At 40.1% G+C, this 22,652-nt stretch overlaps 1 protein-coding gene across 4 annotated transcripts in view; it reads right to left on the bottom strand.

Annotated features, from left to right (window-relative positions):
* Positions 1 to 271: 271 nt before the first annotated feature.
* The window catches only part of cita (citron rho-interacting serine/threonine kinase a), a 115,272-nt gene continuing 92,891 nt past the window's right edge, over positions 272 to 22,652 (bottom strand). For 2 of the 4 annotated variants that reach the window (XM_072664257.1, XM_072664333.1), the window contains 16 exons: positions 21,944 to 22,081; positions 20,609 to 20,789; positions 19,189 to 19,280; positions 18,799 to 18,903; positions 17,244 to 17,413; positions 16,088 to 16,132; positions 14,562 to 14,642; positions 14,336 to 14,471; positions 12,792 to 12,931; positions 10,632 to 10,833; positions 10,366 to 10,494; positions 8,420 to 8,500; positions 8,126 to 8,204; positions 7,856 to 8,035; positions 3,711 to 4,071; positions 272 to 2,061 (listed from right to left, as the gene is read on the bottom strand). In XM_072664257.1, the coding sequence (XP_072520358.1) occupies positions 2,038 to 2,061; positions 3,711 to 4,071; positions 7,856 to 8,035; positions 8,126 to 8,204; positions 8,420 to 8,500; positions 10,366 to 10,494; positions 10,632 to 10,833; positions 12,792 to 12,931; positions 14,336 to 14,471; positions 14,562 to 14,642; positions 16,088 to 16,132; positions 17,244 to 17,413; positions 18,799 to 18,903; positions 19,189 to 19,280; positions 20,609 to 20,789; positions 21,944 to 22,081 (2,144 nt within the window). In that variant the 3' untranslated portion in view covers positions 272 to 2,037. The remainder of the gene's footprint in view (positions 2,062 to 3,710; positions 4,072 to 7,855; positions 8,036 to 8,125; positions 8,205 to 8,419; positions 8,501 to 10,365; positions 10,495 to 10,631; positions 10,834 to 12,791; positions 12,932 to 14,335; positions 14,472 to 14,561; positions 14,643 to 16,087; positions 16,133 to 17,243; positions 17,414 to 18,798; positions 18,904 to 19,188; positions 19,281 to 20,608; positions 20,790 to 21,943; positions 22,082 to 22,652) is intronic. The other 2 variants (XM_072664482.1, XM_072664404.1) reach the window with 1 other exon arrangement.

Below are 22,652 nucleotides of genomic sequence, written 5' to 3'. Positions count from 1 at the left end.
TTTTTGTACGAACTCTCCGTAAAAAAAGTGCATTTAATCCTGAGGAAATTAACAGGGTGGTAAATAGGCTTGTTAAACAGCATGTGATCATTATTCACCCCAACCAAAGTGACACGCTCACTATCCACACATCAAAGCGCAACTTAAACATACGCCATAAATGCTTTGTCTGCCACATTTAAGCTACATGCTTTTTAAAAGTGTTTCAAAAGGTAGGTTGATCGAAGGTAAGACACATCGAAGGACAAATAAGAGGCGACAAACTCCAGCGAAAGATAGAGCTTCTTTTAATAGTAGTTATAGTTGATGTGATTTGACATTTAAAAAAAGACTACAAGGAAAGCTAGTTCTCTGGTCAGCAATATTCGGACACCAGCGTTAAGAGCACAATGGAGGAAGTGCATCAAGTGACGAGGAAAGGAAACGAGAGGCAGGAACGTAACGAATGACTTTTTAACGAATTTGAACGATTTTTTTGTTTGTTTTTTCCTCACATAGTTTTACATGCTACAGAGTGAGACTGCACTGCACGAATGGCTATCATAGTGTTTGGTGTTTGACCCAGCACTGTTGGAACGGTATAACTGAGAAAGTCACTATGGATAAATCTTGCAGGCCACTCGTTGTACATGGCACTTCAGTAGACCATTCATTCCAATAGAAATACTACTTTGTTCATATTTCTGCTAGTCATTCATTCTGATCCTGAGGGTCAGTGGTCATGCTGGCTTGAGTAATAAAGCCAGGACCGTCCAAGCACGGTGGGCGCCTTAGGGAGGCTGCCGCCATTTGTTGCATTTTCCTGTGCCACATATATATACATATACTGTGTGTGTATATTTATATATATATAAAAAGCTAACAATCCTTGTCGTAATGCTTAATTTTAGTCTTCTGGAGCTCCAAGAACCAAACAAAAACTAACAAAAAACAGTTAAACACTCTATAGATACATATCTTACAGCATGGATGGAGCTCTCGTGGTAGCAAAACATGGTAAAAATGCTCAATTTATACGGTTCCGTAGCCGATACGCAAACGTCACTTTGACGAGATGATCACATACACCAGCCGGATTTCGAGCAAAATGTTGCACTTTGAAGCAGAATGCGTGGACGTCGTACGTGGTCCTCATATTTAGCTTAGACATTCAAGAAGGCGTGTTTACAAACGAGCGTCTCACTTTTCTTTGTTAACAAAAATAGACACGGCTTAACCAGCCTTAGTATTCCCTTTTATAGTGTTAAAAAAAAAAGAAGAAGAAAGAAAGAAAGAAACAAACATCAGCTTATATACAAGTGTCAAAGACATCCTGAAGTATTACAAAGTCCCTGTTCCTTTAACAGGGCCAGCAGGCTGTTGGCCGGACAATGTGGGTAGTGCAGAGAAGAAAAGAGAGGGCGAGAGAGAGAGTAGAAGAGAGACAGAGAGAGAGAAAAAGACAGATACATCAGATGTGCAGAACCTGGTTCCCCAAAAGCACTGTGGTGTTAACTACATCTACGAGGTCAGAGATAGCATTATAACTGATGCTCAAGATGATCTTCACACCACTTTGCTTTCAGGAAATCAGCTTCAGGTTGAGAAGATGGGGGAAAAAGGGACAGACAAATCAGACAGACGGAAAAGAAGAGTAAAGAGGCGCAAACGTTATATTCCTCCATTTGTAAAGTAGTAACAGCTGATGTGGAGCGCCGGACTTTATCCAGTATTCCACCTCAAACCGGGAATGTTGGATCATGTAACCAAGCAACCCATCCCAGGTAGTTTAGAAATGTTAGTATTACTACATCCTGCTGGCCAGATGGGTGTTAAGAATGAGCTAATCGTTGTTATTCGTTCAGTAAGGCCTTCTACAGTGAGATATTGTGCTGTGGCTGCTAATGCTGTGCAGGGATTTCACTGGATGCCTCTGCTCTACCGAGGGGTAGTCGACTAGGTCACATGACTTATTATGTACTTCTTATTACATTAACTGTCCAGGAGTGTGCGGGCTTTGTTCCTCTCTTCTGATTGCCGCAGGGCTCACACTGTGCCTCACACTGATGATTGATCCCATACCTGTGAGCACAAAACACACAGAAAACCTGCATTAATACTCAGAAAAGCTGGATATTGGATAATTTAATCCCAATCCAGTTCTGAGTCTGGATAGTAAGACATTATACACACTATAAAACAGTGATTTTAAGAAAAGTCTTTACTAAACTAAATCAGTCCAGAATGTCTCATAACAGAAACTGATAAAAAATGTTGTTGCCCTCCCTAAAAAATAAAGGGAGGGCGACAACATACCTAAGTAAAACAGCAGTGATTTTATGTAAACATAAAAGCCCATATTGTGATTTTAGGTTAAAACAGGCTGTTTCTGTTCCTTCCTGTTTGAGGTTATGCTAAATAAGTCTAAGGTAGTCTTTCTCCTTCATTATTCCATAAATTTTGTGAAATGTGCCAATGTACCAGTTCCACAAAACAGCTCCAGAAAATGATGCTACCACCACCATGTTTAACAGTTGGTATAGTGTTCTTCTGGTTGGCTGCCCTCTATTTCATACCAAATTCAAGTCAGAGAAATTCAGGTTGAAAGGCTTACAACCGCTATGTGAATGAGCAGTGCTAAACTGTGGTAGGCTGAATAGATCACTGATTTGATGATGTCATTTTGTAGTTGGTCTAAGCTGTATTTTTAATGGCATATTTATTTTCTGTGGTAAATAAATATGTTCAGAGACTTACACGGTTTGTTCTGTGTACACTTTCTCCTGTACTTCACAAGGTTCTCTAAATTACGAAGTTGTTTAAGAGTCGCTACATGCCAGTTAATGATACTGCACATCAGTTAGACATCAGTAGGTTATACTACAGTAAGGCTTTAGCGGTCACATCATTGTTGAATTAACAAACCATATACTTAAGGCATCAGGATTGACAATCATTACTTCACTAACTTTGTAAAACAAACTATTACAAATGAACACACACACAATATATATATATTATATATCCTCTCCCAATTTCTGTTTATTGGTCACTAACATTAATAACTGTGCTGGATAAAGAGGAGCTAGCAGCTTCTCCCTTATTGGTTCTCCTTACATGGGAGAGGAGCTGGATTACTCACTGCTAGTTGATGAATGGTGGAGGTGGTTATGAAGCGAGAATTGGGTTCCAAGAATGTATCAGTCTTTTGGATCAGACTAATTAACCAAAACCTGATCCAGCTAATTCTATTATTGGAATTGGTGCATCCCTACCACCTCGACTACCACACTGGCGAAGCGTGCTGTTTGTGCGGCTGTTAGCGATGGGGATTCTGTAAATGGCCTTCCAAATTGAGTAGAAAAAGAAGTAAAATTAAAAATAAATGACTAAAAATCTAGCTACAGAACTACAGAATGGCTTACGACTTCAGTGGTCTATAGCCATGAATATGTAAAACTCAAGTAGGTTTTTGGTAACATCACAAAGCCAATGAAATTAAAACAGACTGTGAAGAAAAAAAACCCTAAGCAACTATATTTAATGTCTTCATACAGTATGTCTATCAAGGCCTGCTATATGAATGGATCTTCATTATTTTATCAGTCTTCATTTTTGCCAACTGTCTGTTGCTAAATACATTGAAAAGGTACACTTGCACCTATAGCTAGGAATCTAAACAGCATCGTGTCTACACAATCTTGTTGAAGCTATTTAACCACTGGTTGTACCTTGTTAACCCCGTTAATTGGCGTACGTGCTGAGCCAGTATGCAGCCTCTGACGGGGCTCCTCGAACGCCCGGCCAGGTGACCTCTCTCTCCGTAGGTCCATCACTCTGCCAGGTGAGCGGTCCAGTCGGGGGTCCATGGCCCTGCCGGGAGACCTGTCCAGCCTCTGCTCCACCAGCCGGCCAGGAGACTTCTCTCTCTCCAGTGGGCGCGAGGGCGACTTGTCCCTGCGGAACTCTGTGCGGGCCTCACGGTAGCGGTGGGGCGTCCCGGGCTGGTGCAAGCTTTCTTGTGACGAGGGCCCGGCCGCCAGCCGCTTAGAGATGTGCTCGTTGTAAGAAGGAGGGCCACGCTTGTTTGGGCTGTGGGGAAGGAAGGGATAAAAGGCAGGATAGTAAGGAACACAAACATACATTCGTGCAGCAGATGTAGTTTGATGTAGGGATGGGCAATTGAGCATTTTTTTGAGCTACTGACTTTTTGATCTGTATATTTTAAAACAAACAGTATTTAAATATGCCAATGAGCAAATGTTTGGGCACTCCAAGAGATTTAAACTCCGACAAACCTGCATCTTCACCTCCAAATTAGAAATGTTCACAGGAACATCTAAACAAGCCTGATGTATTTTTTTGGTCCAGTGTATTGATGTTAAAATAACCTTTTGAATGAGCAAAGATGTGTTTGGAGAAAAAAGGGTGCAGACTTATAAGAGAGGAACACCTTTCCAACTGTTAAGCACAGAGGTGGATTGCTCATGCTTTGGGCTTGTGCTGCAGCCAGTGGCACAAGGAACATTTCACTGGGAGGCAAGGATTCAATTAAATACTACGAAACCTAAAAATAACGTTTATAGGCTGTGATATTTGCCAAAGTACAGACCATGCAGGGAACCTAAATTATGCTTTAGACCCTTTTCCTTTTGTTACTTTGAAACTGTAAAAGATGGAAAGTAATTTTATATCTATTAAAGCAACGTCTCATCTTCAACTTTAAGCCTTTTGGAAATCTGGTCATCTTTTACTTGCTTAGCTTTTCACAGTAACAGAAGTTTTCATCAGGGGAGCCCAAACACATAGTACATCATTTAATATTTGTATGTACTTCAAATACAAAGATGATGTCCATTTGTCCATCCCATAGAGTTAAAGCAACGATTGATTATTAATGAATAGAGCAAAAAGATGTGCTTGTGCGTTAATTCACTGTTTTTCACAAAACATGCTGCAGTGGACTGCATTCCCCATCATCCCCTTTGTGCATCTACAAATTGATTTAGTCTTGTTACATAGCATCCAAAGTAGGGCTGGGCAATATGGCGATATTTTATCCTATCGTGACAAATGTAGTTTTTTGTAATACACAATATGCTTTTCTAAACATATCATGAATATTATTAGACCTTACATTATTACAAACAGAGTAATTACTATACAGTGTATTACAAACAGTGGAATCAGACTGGTTTAGTTGCAGAAGAGCAGCAGTACTCAGTATGAGGGTATCTGAAAAGTAGTTTCAAAAAACTGTTACTACTGATATATTTAGTCTGTGATTACATGTATCGTGATAGTATTTTTACCATATCGCCCAGCCCTAATCCAAAGTCAAATCTGGTAGTTAGTAACTCTTTTAATGACACCAATGTCCTCTCAGTAATGTTGTCATATAGAAAGAGGGCAATATTAAACAAGTGATTGAAAGGTTAAAATAAAATAGGTAAAAAAAAAAACACCAAAAACACCACCCTTTATAAAAACTGCTCTCTCCCATAACACATAACTGATCCCATACCTGTCAGTTCACGAGAAAGGAAAAACGAGGTTCTCCTGATGTGAGTAAAGACGCTGCACTCATTCCCAATAGCCAAACAGCAAAACTACCAACAGGTGGCAGCACTGACATATTACATAGCACACTTCCAAACAGTTTATTCAATCATTTAATCACAGTCCATCAGAGTTTGTTGACAAAAAAAGGTAAATGACTGCAAAAATGAGTAATACCCTCTTCACTCTCTGGAGCAAATAAAAAATGCGTTCTTCTTCTTCCTGTAAAGAACAGGGTGTATTGTGAGTGTCTCACATAGATCACGTCTCCAACTGTCCCACCCATAGTGCTCGCCACATGCCCACAAATCTGATCAACCCTTCTATAGTAAGTGCCACCACCACCACGACCACCAACAACTACTACTACTATACCCACACACACACACACACACACACACACACACACACACACACACACACACACACACACACACACACACACACACACACACACTAGGCCATTTAACCATTGTGGTTAAAATGCTCAGCTGACACCTCCATCCACAGTGACTGTTACTAATCGAGTGCAGGTACAAGCAGCTCCAGAGCAGCTCGGGGTAACAGGGACATTCTGGCTGTGTGATATGTTGTGTAATATTCTGTAGCACAGCATTTTATCTCTCTTCCTCATCAGGGCTGAAATTCCCAAAGGCATCTTAGCACTAAAATGATTCTTAATGGTGAAGCAAGCATCACACAACACACTCCCTCCCGCCTTACCAGTTACAATGATCTTAAACTGGACTCAGTTTACAGCCTACATCAGCAGTAACATACTCAGCAACCACCTGACCCCAAAGTTTGGGCATGTATTTAGTGAGACTGTTGACAGTCTAAGTCCAGTGCCTGTTAGCTATGCTAGCCTTCAGATACAAACATGTCTAGGCTGAAGGACTGCGTCTGGGGTCAGTGATAAAATATGGTAAATTAACTTTTGCTTTAATTATTGACAATTATTGCACATTGTTTCCACCACCCCAAAAGCAGTCTTAGTGCCACTAGGGCTGTCACAGTGAAAGAATTAACCCTGTGGTAATTTAGGGTGGCTGAACATCGCAATATACGGTTTTATCATCAGTCGTTGTATATGTACTCAATTTCCCAGACTCCTCTGCTTGCTCACATGAGTTTTAGAATGCGCCCCTGAAGCTCATCAGCTCCGCTACTTAAGCTCCTGTGTGTTTGATTGCTCGGTTTTGCTTTGTGTAGCAACCTTTTTATGTATAGACTGTTTTGCCCTGTTTTGTCTGCCTTTTATACCTGACCTCTGCCTGTTTCTCATTTTCTGATTTTGCCTCAGCCCTTCGGTTATGGTTACCACAGTCTACTGGTTTAATTTTGGACCTTTTCAATAAGTATATAGTATAATCTAGTAAAAGTAACTGTGCATATCTGTCTTGTCACAAACAACATGAATAAGTTTCATCCTCCTTTCCTGCTGAGGAAGCCATGTTCGCCTTGTGTGGTTTAGAGAGGACCTGAGTAGCCTAACAATATGCCCAAGCGCACCAAACTCTCTCTCTGATGGTGCTCGGAGTGATCTGCTCGGCAGAGGTCATTGTCTGTCCAATACTGTTTTTTTCTTCTTCCTTTTTTCACTACCAGCATCCCTGAAGCCCAACGTGCAGGCCTTCGCCACACAAATTTTGCATAGTGCCTCGTCTCAACTGGTGAAGCTGCGTTTGATTTTGTGACCAGTGCACCTGCTGCTGTCTCCATCTTACAAAACAGAGAAAACATGAACAGCGTAGTGTGGCGGTTGCTTGCCATTCCCTGCGGTTCGCTTGTTAATAGCATCATATTGTGACAGCCCTAAGTGCCAAACACATGGAGTCCTACATACGGTGCCAGAAAAGTTTAACATCTGGGTTGAATACACTGGTATCTGACTGGGTATCAGGTCGCATCACAGTCAGGAAGTGTAATTCACATTTTCAGCCACCACTTACGGACATACTTTTCACATGCATTTCTGAACAAGCAGAGAGACTCAGAACTGACACTGAAAGTTAAAGAAGCATGTCGACTAAGGTGGCAGAGTACTAATACCCAGTTTACACAAATATGACGCAGCTTATGCAGCGTTACGCAGCTTCCACAAGTATTAGCAGTTAGCAGTGGAGCATCTGCGTGACTTTAAAGCTGTTATTTTAAGGTAATAATGCTACATAATCTTGCTTTAAATGTAGCTCCTTGCTCAGACACCAAATCTGTTATTGCTAAATACATTTACATTTTCGCTGAACTCAGAAAAGCCCCCCTCAATGTGTGACAGTTTGTAAATTTGCCTTTATGTGTCAGAGTGTCAGCTAACCTTCGGGTGGAGCCGTTTCTCTGTGGCTCTGAGGTGGAGCCCTCCTGCACTAGGTTGCCCTTGCAGCAGATGACCCTCAGCTTGTTCTGGTAGGAAGAGGCCAGGTAGACTGCACCGGATGAAATGGCGGGACCCAGATAACGCGGGTTAGGGATGTCCAAATGAGCATAGGAGTGAGGCCTAGACAGAAACATACACCCATACAAAGAAAGTGTTACTTTACAACAATCATAATTTGAAGGGTTAATGAAGAATAACACTCTGTCCTACCCTAAAGCAGAATGGGTCTGAACCTCGATCACATCCAAAGAGTTGAAGTATGTCACAAACAGGTAGGGTTCTCTGTAGGCTACAAGACAGAAGATTCCATTATCCCATACAGACACTGTGGTGTTGGTCCTACAGCTGTCTCTTGAGTAAACACTGAAAGCATAATAATGACTATAATAATGAGATAATAATGTAAATAGACTGAATCTAACAATAGCGGAGGAGACAGCTATAGGATGCCTCTAAAGTATGTCTGTGTTTATGCTGCTAGGTCAAGGTGATACCAAGCCTTACCAAAGGACAGAGGCAGTCGGCTCCATTTTATGTCATCGCTGCGACTCCTGCGGCCATATGCGTCCACAAACACCCCAAACTCTTTTGAGAAAAGGCAAAAAAAAAATTGTAAACACACACAAATCCTAGTCTCTCTCTCTCACATAAATAAGTATTCCTGTCCTTGTACAGAGCACCCTTATTTAATCTCATTTAGCCAAAATGGCAATTATACATATACAAGTCATTTATTTTCATTTATAAAAATACTATGTGCAATACCCCCCCCCCCACATGTGCAATTAAGAGTCATTTGCTGTAAATAATATTGTTATTGCTTTTTTAATTCTTATTTATATTGTGTATATAGTGTAAATTATTTATCTACATTTTTGTAACTGAGTGTCTTGCTATCCCTTTCTGCTGTGACACTGAGAATTTCCCCACTGCGGGACTAATAAAGGATTATCTTTTCATATCTTATCTTATCTTTCAGGGGAACTTCCTGGGGAAATTAGATAATTGCTGAAGCTACTGGTGCAGCCCCAGAGTCCAGATATCAACATCACTGAATGCATTTGGGATGACTTGGATGGTGAGAAGCAGAAAATGCTTTAACGTTAAGGACTGAACTTTTCCCAGTAGATTTCTGCTGAAATGCTGAAAATAAGTCTCCTGAAAACTATGGACACAAATTAGGGCTGGGCAAGTAATTGCAAATAAGGTGAAACCATCATCCAGAACATCTAATGGATGTAATCTTGCACATGTTATTTCTGTTCAATTCTGTGTATGTTAATGTAATGTCCTCTTTAAAAACATACTACCACATATGTAGTGACATAACTCCACCCTGCCAGTCTGTGACATGAAAGTAACATGAAGGGGAACTCAACACTGAGCCAACTGCACAACTCAAGCAGCTTATATAATCACTCATTAACTGAAATAGAGGTAAAATGTCAAATGTTACAAATAACATGCTCATGTGTTCTTTTAACAGATGGATCCTAAAATGCACTTATGTAAAGTGATAAATAAATTTTTACCAAAAAATATTTTCTGTGACAAAAACTACTAAGTGAAAACTGCTGTTTGTGTTTTGTATTTAGCCCCTGTGCTGTGAAAGCTCCAAGTTTAAACAAAAGGAAACAAGCCACCCCTCAAAACCCCCCAAGAGCAAGAAAAGGACTTGTGAGGGCAATCATAAAAAGGGCCAACAATCACTCTGAAGGAGATACAGAGCTCAGTAGCTGAGACGGAAGTGTAGGTTCATCAGTCAACGGTAACATAAGCTCCACCCAAAACTGGCATATATGGGAAAGTAGCTGGGCAATTATAGGTAATTAATTAAAAATAAATAAATAAATAAATTTTTAAAAAGCATACTGGTTTACAACCCACATACTGACTGGAACAATCTGTGTCAGTATTATTTGTAATCCAGACATTAGCTTGACTATTTTTAAGGCACTGTCTTTTTGTTGAGGCTTTAATATATTTTTTTCTGAAATTAAAAAATAAATAACTTAATGATGTAGTGACTAGAAATAAATGTAAGGTGGTCTCTCTTGTGCACTGTATAGTAAGACAATTCCCACAAAAGCATGTCTTTGTCTCCTACTTATTAAAAAAAACAACATTTCTTCTTAAAACCCACACAGTTTTTTCTGACATTTGGGATTTGTTTAATTTATGAGAATAATATGATCCATTGTTATAAGAGCAGAGCTGTGAACAATTCTGTGGTTTAAAAACACTTCATGAGTCAGACAGACTTTTAATTAGGACTTTTCGCAAAAACAAATCTTAGTGAATGGGGCCCAATGTTCTTTATAAGCATCAGTCAAATGTCTGTAGAAACTCAAAACATTTTGGGGATTTCTGAGAAATCTGATCCCCACAAGGAGCTCTTTATATGGCCACCCACACACAAACACACATGTAGGGGGTTGCAGCTTTTATACCATGGAAACAGAGCAGGTATTCGTCCTTCTGTGGGGCGCAGGAGACCTGGATGATGGAGATGGGGAAGCTGTGAGAGGAGGCGGCGAACACAGCTGAGGCCAGCGTCACGTCGTTCTTATCCAGGAACTCTGTGTACACGCACACACAGACCTCCAATCAATACAGACACTAAACCAGACAAGACACTACAGGCTCCATCCATCCAGGTGTGATGACCGTGTGTGTGTGTGAGAGACGTGTGAGAGAATGAAATTGTTGGTCTTACCCTCCAGCACATACTGCTTCATCTCGATTTCGTAGAACTTGTTGGTGCCGATGATGATGCTGTAGCCTGTGAAGTGGATGCAGCTACAGGGCTCAGAGGTCTCAATCTCCTTCCTGATGCAGAACTTGCTGAGACTTTCGTTGTAGCGCAGGATTGTGATCTTATTGGGCATCGCAGCACAGATGCACATCCCATTCTCAATCTACAGAATGGACATATTACACAAAACAGGAGGATGGAAAACAGCTTTGCATGGAGAATTATTGCAGCTGCTAATGAGAAATGTAAGTCTCAAGATGATGTGAAGCACGGTGTAAAGGTCAGAGATCACCCTATTGTTTATATAATTTTCAGTCAAAATGACTATTACAGTAGTATTATTAGAGAATTGGTATGTTTTGCTCATTCACATACAGTTGGGAAGTGTAAATGACTATTGTAAAAAAAAAAAAAGAAAAAAAAGGAATGGAATGGGCAAATGGAATCAGTCTGATTAGCTCAGACTTACCTGATGTTGGTAAGTCTAGACATATCACTGTGTTTGTAGTACAGGACAGGGTAATCACTGCATAGCGGATACTAATTTGGGGCCAGCTGTCACATTAAGGGGTTAAAGAAGTGAGCTTAGGGTCGAAAGGTTGGCATTTAGATCCCCTGGACTGGAAGGAAGGTGCCTTAACCAAGACACCCCGGTTGCTGAGGTGGCTGCATTTAACCATTATTTTAATAATCAATTAATCTGTCGATTATTTTTTCGATTAATCAACGAATCAGATTAAAAATACATTTCCATGTCTTGATTTAAAAATAGAACATTGAATAACAGAGCAAATAAGTGGTTACAATAATTAAAAAATAATAGAATAAATTAGTAAATTAAATTAAGTAAAATCTATGCATAAATTAAAAATAAAATAAATGAAATAATAAAGAAAAATAAGTGCATTGCTGATGCAAACACTACACTGTATTGGAGTGAGGACTGAGACAGGAGGAATTGCCTTTAGTTTGTATGTAGTGCCTTCACTCATACTTAAAACTTGAAGCCTAATCATTAATTACCACCATTGTGTACAAGTTTTTATAAAGCACATTTAAACACTGCTCCAGCTCGCTTCATTCAACTCGCACTTATTTATTACTTTATTTATTATTTCCAGCGCAGACGAAACACTGCAGGTGATGTAAGCAGATATGGCAAGGCGAGTAACACATAAATCGTGCAACACAACGAATCGATAATGAAATTCATTGCCAACACTTAATAATCAATTATTATCAATTTGTTGTTGCAGCCCTAGTGGCTGCCCACATTTATGAGTGTGTACATTCTTACTGTTCTAATCACTAGCGTGAGTGTTTGTTCACTAATGTTAGTGTGTGATTTCCATTGTACTGCTGTGCAAAGGCTGTTTAGTGTTTCTGATTCTAATTATGATACTGGATGGCAGTATCACAGTTCAGTACACAGTATGCTATTTCCAACATAGCCTGTTACCTTCAATGAGACACTACATTCAACACACACATCTACACAAACAAGCCTTACTTGCCTAGAATAGTTCTCTCTTGTGCCAAAAAGAGACCAAAAGCTAAGCAAAACCTAATTAAAAAGAATGGAACCCCTAACAACTGTACAAGACCTGACAGACCACCAAAAACCGCCTCCCTGAGATAAATGTTACGTAAAGCTTTTTTGAGAGAGGATCCTTCCAAAGTGAGCAAACAACTCAATGCTTGGGTTCGACAGGATATGTAGTGGTCAAGAAGCTCTATAGATGGGGGTCTACGAGACATTTCAGTGAGCAGAAAAGATTTTGACATCAAGGAAATGTCCCAAATCAAACAAGGATGCCTATTAAATAAAGAACAGTGGACCGACAACCTCAACAACATTGAATTGGAGTGTTTGGGATGAAAATGGTCCACCTTCTAAGACTGAACTTGGAAGTGTGAAGGTGTAGAACAAGTTGTAATAATGTAAAAGTGACTTGCTAAATTATGGGCTCTCTAAATACTGAAACATCTGATATCATATTTTGGTTGGATTCTGTGTCAAAGAACAAACACTGAAAAAAATCTATGAGTTGAATTGACAATTCTGACTGAAAATAAACCAAGGTCTTATTGCATAGTACTGCAGGTGATTTGGGTGCATACCTTGCCAGATGCAAATAGATGGCACCCCTTCACTGTCTCAAAGATGTAGGGGTTGAGCTCCGGCTGTGCAGGCAGATGAGACTGAGACAGAGACTGCTTCACTCTCTTAATCTCCACCAGACAAAGAGCACGGTCCTCTCCTGCAACACACACACACACACACACACACACACACACACACACATACACATACACACACACACACACACACACACACACACACACACACACACACACACACACACACAGAAATCCAAATTCAAAACAAGACCAAAGTGCTGTCAGTTAAAAGACTCAAACACTTTACAGTTAGAAGAAAGCAGTCACACAAAAGACCAAAGCGCTGCCAGTTCTGAGAGTTTAAAGACTCAGTACGGATGTTCTGATCTGAAAGACTGGCATCAAAGCTGATTAGGGAAGGTTTTAATTGATCAGTATCAGCTTTGTTAAACCCAATCTACTTCCAATCCAATGTTAGGGCTATTTGATTCCATTGTACACTGCCTTAGATGCCTTCCATCAAAGTATGGTTTAACTAGCAATACGTGAACGTGAACGTGTGGTACTTTCCATTTAACAGTAAGCCATGAATAATGAGTGCATTGCTTGGCTCATTTTAGAGCAACCTGAAATGTATCAGGGGTGTAAAAACAATACACTATGGATGGGCTATTCCTAGGCATGCACAGATATTGCAACGGTACAGGAAAAGGGGGAAAAAACATAATTTTGGAACATTTTATTGGTCATCATGACACTTGGAGACACTGTTAACAACAGCCAGATTCACATTCTGTCACAAAATAGCACAACTTTATATTTAATGCACCTGATGCATACACTGTGTGGTTATATTAAGTACAATAATAAATATAATACCATACAGTATGTTATGCAGTTATGTAGATATACACTATAAGGACAAATGCATTGGGACACCTACTCACACATTGCTTATTCTACCATCAAGAGTATTCCAAAATAGTTCTCCTGCTTTTGTTGGAGTAACTGTTTCTACTGTCCAAAAAAAGGCCTTCAACTAGATTTAGGAGGAGCCTTGCTGTGAGGATTTGATTGCATTCAGCGACAAGAACTTTAGTGAGATCAGGACATTTGATGATGACCACCCCACCTCATTCCCAACTCCCCAACTAATCCCTAAAGTATTGGATCCATCATCCATTATCGCAGAGAACACAGCTCAATGCTGGGGAGCTTTATTCTCCTCTAGCCCATGCCTGGCATTAGGGTGGTGCCAGCAGGTTCAGGTTTATCTGCTCCAGAGAGTCCTATTCTATTGGCAGCATTCCCTATGGGGGACTAGACAAGCTGAGTGTGTGCATTTGCACACCTGTGTCAGCAATGGGTGCAACATAAAACAGCTGAATGCTTTCATTAAAAGGGGTGTCCACAAACATTTGGACATATAGTATCTTGTTAGAGCTTAGGCCGAAATAGACAATGAGGTACAGATGATGAGTCAGATTTTATCAGCAGTATGAATGTGCGTGTGTGAGAGTGTGTGTGAGTGTGTGTGGACTGACCTGTAATCATTAGCAGTTTGTCAAGCTCTTTGAGAATCTGGATCTGGAAGACCGAGGTGAGGCCTGGGATGTGAGTCAGAGAGTTCTTTATCACGTTCAGAGCATACAGACCCTCCTCTGAACCCACCATTACAATCTGAAACACACACACACACACACCATTCCTCATTATTGTCCTTTACATTAGTCAAACATCAAAGAAGAGTCACGTCTGTTAATGAAATACCTGATCAGTGAGGGGTAAAGTACAGTTGATATCCAAACGGTCATCACCCTCCAGCTTCAGCAAAGAGTTCCCCAATAGTTTCTGCATATGGGAGAAACAGAAAGAGAAGAGAAAATACACAGGTTTAGATTTAGCAAATCCTGCAAACAGAATGTATACATCCAGCCTATTTTCCAGAAGATACACAAAACCAGCATGAGGCGCTATTAGGCAGCATTAGGCAGTTAGCGCAATGCATTCACTGGGTCCTGTAGAGACAATGAACAGCAGCTTTCGCAGACCAAATGGTGCAAGCAAAACAGTCATGCACACAACATGAGGAGACACATGAGCAAGGACACATGCTGCGCCACAGGCACTGATGCACATTCAAACTTGTGTTTCCGAGGTCTAGGCAAATCTGTGAAGTCTGTAAGTGAAAGTACAGCACAGCGCCTAAGTTATAGACAGAGAAAACGGTATATAAACATCACTACCACACAGTCCTCTCCATTTTTGCTGGTTTTGACATACTGCAAATCTGGCAGTTGTTCTTTACACTGTGTCAGAACTTCATGATGAACGGACCAATAGAAATGCTCCAAAATGACTAAGAATAAAATCTTTCCAAACTGACTTCTATTGAAAGCTAAGATGGTTCTATCCTTCTCCTGTAAAAGCTGCCATTTCGGAGATACAAGTTTTTTGTGACAGCGACCATTTGCATATAAACAACAATACTGTGACTTGATGTAAATGTGTTTGGAAACCAGTATTTACATATACCATCTGATACCTTATTTAATATAACCTTCATTACATAATATGCCTCTATTATCATTAATACTTGTGCAGTAGAATACAGAATTTGTATATTCCAGCTTAGAAAGACAGGGTCGGATCACAGGGATAGCAGAGACGGTTAAGTGACAGCTTGGTGGACCTGGATATCGAACCCACACTCCTGTGATCAATTAACCTACCCGTTCGTAACTCCCTCTAGCACTAACAGTGTTCCCGACACTTGAAGGGCAAGGATTTAACACATCTCCTCTGATACATGCAAAGCCAGTCAGCGCTTCTTTACGAACTGCCTCCAATGTAGCAGACACGCTCGGAGGGAAGCACCAGGTCCCCAGCTCCACCACACCTGTGCCGGCCACCATTGCTTCAAAAGTGATGAGGGGAGAGAGCGTCATCTATGTACCCGGACACCGCTTTCTTGGACTCCAGATGCGATAAAACAGCAAGAGCCAAACCTGTGCTCTTCTAACTAACATGACCTTCACTGACCAACAGCACACTCTCACTGTGTAAGTAGTCTGTAATCATTGTAATGCTATACAGTGGTTTGGGTTAAGTATTGGTCAAATAAATCATAAAAAAGACACTGTCTTAGACAATGGCACTGTGCTGTACGTGTGTGTGTGAGTTTTTCGTATGCACGTGTATTGTTCTGTACTATGTGGGAAGATCTCAATATCAGTAAGGCAGGATCCAAGCAGCAGGCAAACTGGAGCTCAGCTGGAGGCCTGAAATGGGTTTACCTGCACCAGTGGAGAGAGATTCTTCTGTCGTTTAGCTACACCTGCCTATAGTGTTCATCATACAACACACATGGACACACAAGATTAATGATTAGATTAAATTGGATTGGATTGGATTAACACTTGGACTACAGACAGACAAGTTACAAGAAAGACACAATTAGAGATTAGAAAAAGTCAGTTTCAGTGGATGCAGTTTTCAATGTTACATGAATAAGGTGCACACACAAACACATATCAGTGCTACAACAATTAGTCATTTATAAGGGAAACAGTTTATGCATTTTATAATGTATATCTGATTTACGCCTCATGCCGTCACTCAGACAGACTGTAATACAGTAAAGGAAGTGTAGGGGGCAGTATGCATGGCAAAATCTACTAGACTGGTGACCAAAAGCACCCAAAGTCCAGGGCCTCAAAAGGTTTTTGAATACAAATAAACAAACAAACTAATAAATATATAAATAGAGATGCACAAACATAAAAACAGTGAGCCGATACAGATATGTCATAATTTATAAAGAGTAGAAAGTGGGACTAAGGCCCTATCCACATGTATCCAGATATATTTTTAAAATGCAGGTTGTTCTCTGCATCTCCAGTAGTGTTTCTAAAAATATCTCCATTGGTCAATCACATACACTCCTGATCAGGCAGAGAAGAAGTGTTTTTGTAGCTTTAGTATATAATTTGTTTTTCAGTACCAATCACACACAAGTTCACTTTGTCCTAGTGAGCGTTTTCAAAAACCTTGCTTTTCATTGAAAACGCAGGGGAAAAGCTATGTTATGGATATGTGTGGATGAGGCCTAAATCTACCCAATTTACCAAGATGTTACCAAGAAATATAGCATTTATTTTTGTAGGGTAACAAATACAGAAAAAGAAAGCTGATAGCATCAAACCTGGATCATCTCTAGATCAAAGCTGCAGAGCTGATGTTATTTCAGTTTAAAAGTCTCTAGTAAAAATGGTACAAGGTTTTATGTATTCAATAATGAATAAGTGATGTAAAATAGGGGGAGTGTTGTAGGAATGGTGAGGATTTAGAGGTTTGTAATCTGGCCCTGGTCATTAAACACACAGCATAACACATAAGCTGTATCACTAACAACATATATAAACACACACACACCCATAAATGTCCACTCACCGCTTCCGGTTCATTTTTGTCACGGGAGCCTCTGCTGCCAGCCACCACTGACTCCAGAACAGCCACCCACCGCTGCTTATCAGGAAAACTAGGGGCCATGAAGTAGAGAGACTGACCAGGCCAACACGTAGTGTGAGGGTGGGACTCTAGCTTCAACACATACGGGATATCTGCGCACACACACACACACACACACCCTTTGTGTTATGAGTAATTGCTTTGGTCAAGTAAAAGATTTCATTTACACCTCACTCCCTAAATGTAGCTTCTCAGCCTAAACCTGCATGGTAAAGTTTAAATGGGTTATTTAAGGGATCTTCAGTAAAGGCAGTGGCTCTATATAGAAAGCTTACACCCCTGTGTTTCTAAATGATCTCAGCTTAAAACGTATCCTGTAATTTTAAATAGACTTGCTTATGAGATATCTGAAGCTGTTCAACAGACTGTTGTCTATACAAATGGACAGACAACATTAAGACTCTGAGATAGCTGTAACTCTGCTACTATACAGGATGGTTAGTAATTAGTAACATTAAATGTAGTCATAGGTTCTGTATGTTCCTGCTGTACTCACATTCTAGTCATCACCACTTCATTATTAATTCAGTAGTGTTTTGTACTGCGCTTGTACTGATTTAGTACTAATTGGTCACAATTCTGAGATGATGTTCTATAAAGCTGCTAAATACAGACTTAATTTGTTTTTGGAAAGGCTATTTTAATTAAACTATTTCTTCACAGAAAAATGATACTTTTACTTGTGTATGGGTTTAGGCTACTGTAACCATCTCTGCTACATGACCTACAATTCTGTCTATACAGTGGGGGGAAAAAGTATTTAATCAGCCAAAAGATGTGTGACTGTTTGAGGTTGTGGGCAGGTGTCTTTTATACAGATAACGAGGTCAAACAGGTGCCATTAATACAGGTAATGAGTGGAGGACAGAAGAGCATCTTAAAGAAGTTGTTACAGGTCTGTGAGAGCCAGAAATCTTGCTTGTTTGTTGGTGACCAAATACTTATTTTCCACCATTATTTACAAATAAATTCTTAAAAAATCAGACAATATGATTTCCTGGATTTTTTTTTACCATTTTGTCTCTCCTAGTTGAAATGTACTTATGATGAAAATTACAGACCTCTCATCTTTCTAAGTAGAAGAACTTGCACAATCAGTGGCTGACTAAATACTTTATAAGTATAAGTAACAGTAATGTGCAGTCTTTGAAAGCACATAAGCAAATCTATCTGCAATCATTTAAGAACCTGAGATGATTTAAGGCAAGTGTGTGCTAACTATGTGCTACTTGTTATCTTTATGAGCATCGTAGTTTCAGTAAATAACTAAAGAAGCATAGTGACTACATGTGGGCTAAGGGGGAATTGCGTTTTCCGTCTGAATAATCAGTTTGTAACCTAATGCAAACCAGTAAAAATAACTTTTTATATCTGTAGAAAATATAACAGCCCAAAATACCACCCCCCAAGTGGGTTAACATCAAACATTTGCAATGTCCCTAACCCCACAGGTTCAGCTGTGCTGCTGGACTCTAACCTGACTTGGCAGTGTTGATGAGCTCTGAGGCACCAACAGCTCCATGCACCGTCACCTCACCATCCGGCAAACAAAGCTCAAACTCCTCCTCCGGCTTCACTGAATCTGCAGCAGATACATACACAAAGACTGTGTTTTACTGACACACATTACGCCCCATGCTTACTTGCTGTATATACACACTGCACACTAAGACTGTAGAATATAGAAAAAAAAGATTTTAGATGTTACAAATGTTATGAGCGACACATTATGATTAAAATGCAATTTCAGAGCTCTCTAAAGAGGAAAATAATGACATATAAAAGCATATTTCACAATGTATACAATTCATCATGCACTCTTACAGCACATACACTGAAGCTACATGGCAAAGAAGCAGTTCAGTACCTTCTCTAGGCTCAGACTCATAGATGGAGACTTTGGTTCCATCCAGCACTACATACTTGCTCTCCCAGCCCTGCTGACCACGCTTGCCATTTCTGCAGGAGAATCACACAGATCATCATAAGCTCATACCTTGGCCCTTTCATGTGCAGCCTGGATACTCCCTACACCTGTTCTAAAGTACCCCCCCACCTTCCAAAAACCACTGCAGTAGTAAGTACACCTATTTTTTAAAAACAACAAAAAGAGAAATCTGGAATCAAGCTTTGTTCTTTTAGCTCACAAGATCTCAACTACTTTCCTCAAAATGAAAAATCCTTGTTACTTTACTGTATTTGTGTGTGCCTGCATATGTTCTAATGTGCTTTGGGGCTTTTACGAGCCAAAACTCTCTTATAGCTGAGATAAATGCTTTTAAATTAAATTATATTTTTATTAACAATGTACCTTATATAAATAAAGGTAACTGAGTGAGTCTTATTGAGTCTGTTGGATGTGAGAAGCAGGACTGTTTAATAATCAGTCATGATATCAGACCTCTTAAAGATCATCTGAAAGGATCCTGCAAAGGACAAATTCTAACATATCCACAGCAAAGGTACTTTACAACCAAGGTACATCATGCTGTACAAAAATAATGACACTCTCAAAATGATGACAGTATTTTAAGATGATTTACGACCAGAAATGTCTGGTCTGTCAGTCTAGTAAATCGTCAAATAATCACATTCAGTCAGTGAGATACCCTTACACTCCTAAAATATACATGGGGGATATATATTTTAGGAGTGTAAGGGTACCTCACTGACTGTTAATGTCACACACTGACAAAGATGGGAATTAACAGGATTATGCAAGATGTGAGTTTACAGACTAGTTTACAAACAAAAAGAAATACATGAAAAAAGAAAGAAAAAGTCAGCAAACCTGGGTCAGAGATGGAAACACATACAATCATAGCCAGAGATGAAAACACATCAAGCAAGTATTCTTATGTTTTAATTGAACATAAGAATGTCTCTACAAGACATATTTGGCCTGTTAACTAAGCTAACAAAGCTAAACACCACAGAACTGTATGTATTTTAGTTTTCTGTCTGTGACAGCAGTTGTCTTTGTTCTCTCAGACTCTGAAGTTTTTTTTGTTTTTGGACTAGCTAAGCTAAGGCTAGAAATTCATCATAATTTTTCAAAGCAGTAATGGTCTGTCTCTAAAAGCTATACGGAAATGTATTACACGAAATTGCTTAAGAAATGCTGTGAGACAAAGTGTTGGCTAATGTTTCGATCTAAAACTAAATCTTTATCATCAACATAACCCCTTATAAACACTAAACCTTCAAAGCTTCTAGCCATGGCTTCAGTCCCTGTTTGATCTGTCCACACCTTCACCGTTCAAATCCTAAAAAAAAGACCCTCCTACCTGGGCTGCTTCATCCAGCCTTCCAGGCGAACATGGCCTGAGGCCTCTTTGACCTGCAGGGCTGGAGAGTTGGCCTTGTCTCTGCACAGAGCCTCCGAGAAGTGGGTGGCATACTCTGGAGGCAGGCCACATGTAGCCGGAAGACAGGGGGAACACTTAGGATGGCACAGAGTATGACATTCTGAGAGAGGAGAGAGGAGATGGATAACAACAGAAAAGTTTTGATATGGACTTGAAAAAGATAGATAACAGTGACACTTCAAGTACTTCTAAAGCAGGTTTCACATCATAGCACATGAGCCTGCTCATTGTTGTCTATATATATGGGAGTGTCAAAGAGTTTAGCTGGCTCCCTTAGTCGTCCAAGGCATGTTCAGTTTCTGGAGCTCTGGAACTCTGGAGCTAATGTAGTTAATAAAGCAAAGGAGGCTTATGCCCATTCCAATTAGCATTGAACAAACTGCATGCCTACATTACTACTTATTTGCCTCTAGATGCTAATTTATCTTACACAGGCTAGCTAGTTGTGGTCAGATATTTACATACACTCAGGTGTAGCCACTTTGCCATAGTGTGGAAGAAAACACAAACACAAAAGAATAAAGTGGTTTTGGATGGTCAGGAGAAATCCAAGAAAACCACCAAGGCACAGGCCTGGAAGCTGCTGGAACACCAGTGTCAATTATTACAGTCAAGCCATGGACTGAAAGGCTAGGAAAGAAGCCCCGGTCCAAAATCAACACCTTCAAGCTTGACTAAAGTTCGCAACTGAACACAGAGAGAGAGACTTCTGAAGTCTTCTGAAAGAACATTTTATGGTCAGATGACCAAAGATATGTTTGGAGAAGTATAGGTGGGGCATTCAACTCCAAGAACACTGTACCAATTGTTAAGCATGGCGGTGGTAGCATCATGCTTTGGGGCTGTTTTGTTGTCAGTGGAACTGGTACATTGCACAAATTGGATGGAATAATAAAGGAGGAGGACTACATCAGATTTCCTCAGCATAATCTTCCTCAAACCATCAGCTAGACAGTTAAACATGGACACACTTGGCTGTTCCAAGAGGACTCAAATGTACTCGAATCCCACCAATCCTGCCACAAATAGTCAAATATCCCACCAGAATTCTACCGAAGGCATCTAAGTCAATGTGTCACTTTCTGTTGGACTAACCAAATACTAGGTGTGCTAAGGAAAGTAGGGAAATAGGTTCTTTGACGCTCTGATCACACAGAAAGGGCATCTCACTGGTAAGTGTTTTCTGAGATGTATAGCAGTAAATGTAAAGAAATGGTCTAGACAGTGTGAGAGTTTGTGTATCTGCGAGTGTACCCAGGCATGTCGCAGCCTGTCGGCCGAAATGAACAGTGTCCAGGCACACAGCACACTTAGCCGCTCTCATATTGAGCCCGACTGTGAAGCGGTGAGGAATGTTATGGTGCATCCTCTCCTTCACACGCCGGCCGTACTCTAGAGAGAGAGACAGATAAAACAGATCCACAGTCAGAGTTAGACAGTTCTAATGATGGCCTTTCTGTCCTCTGCTTTGATTCTTTGTAATGATCATCTGAGTGAACACAAGTTCATTGCTGATGAGGTTAAGGCAATAAGAGGCAGAATATGATATACTATACAGCAAATCACTCTGCTTAAAGGAACAGTTCGGCAAAAAATATAAACATCTAATTAGCATGATCCATCACTTACCTCAGATGCAGTCACTCAGCAAAGACATGTTCGCTATCTAACATTTGCTTCTTTAGTTTACAACAGGAAATACTAGGCTAACACTGCCAACAAACACTGGACTTAGACTGTCACCAATCACACCATTCAGATCTTCATTTGATTCCATGTGTAGTACAACACAGTACGATTTACTTTAGTCAACAAAATGATCAAATAAACGTCTCCACAGAGCTGAGCGGGCCAACTATTCGGAGTAACCGGAACCACTTTTACCTCAGCACAGCATGTGGAATCATTCTGTGCATTGCAGTCCAGTTAAAGGGTAGCATTACGATTAATAATATTAAAATTT

The sequence above is a fragment of the Salminus brasiliensis genome, chromosome 1, assembly GCF_030463535.1.
Source record: "Salminus brasiliensis chromosome 1, fSalBra1.hap2, whole genome shotgun sequence".
Lineage (NCBI taxonomy): Eukaryota > Metazoa > Chordata > Actinopteri > Characiformes > Bryconidae > Salminus > Salminus brasiliensis.
Note: the sequence above shows the minus strand (reverse complement) of the source record. Positions and strands in the feature narration are given on the sequence as shown.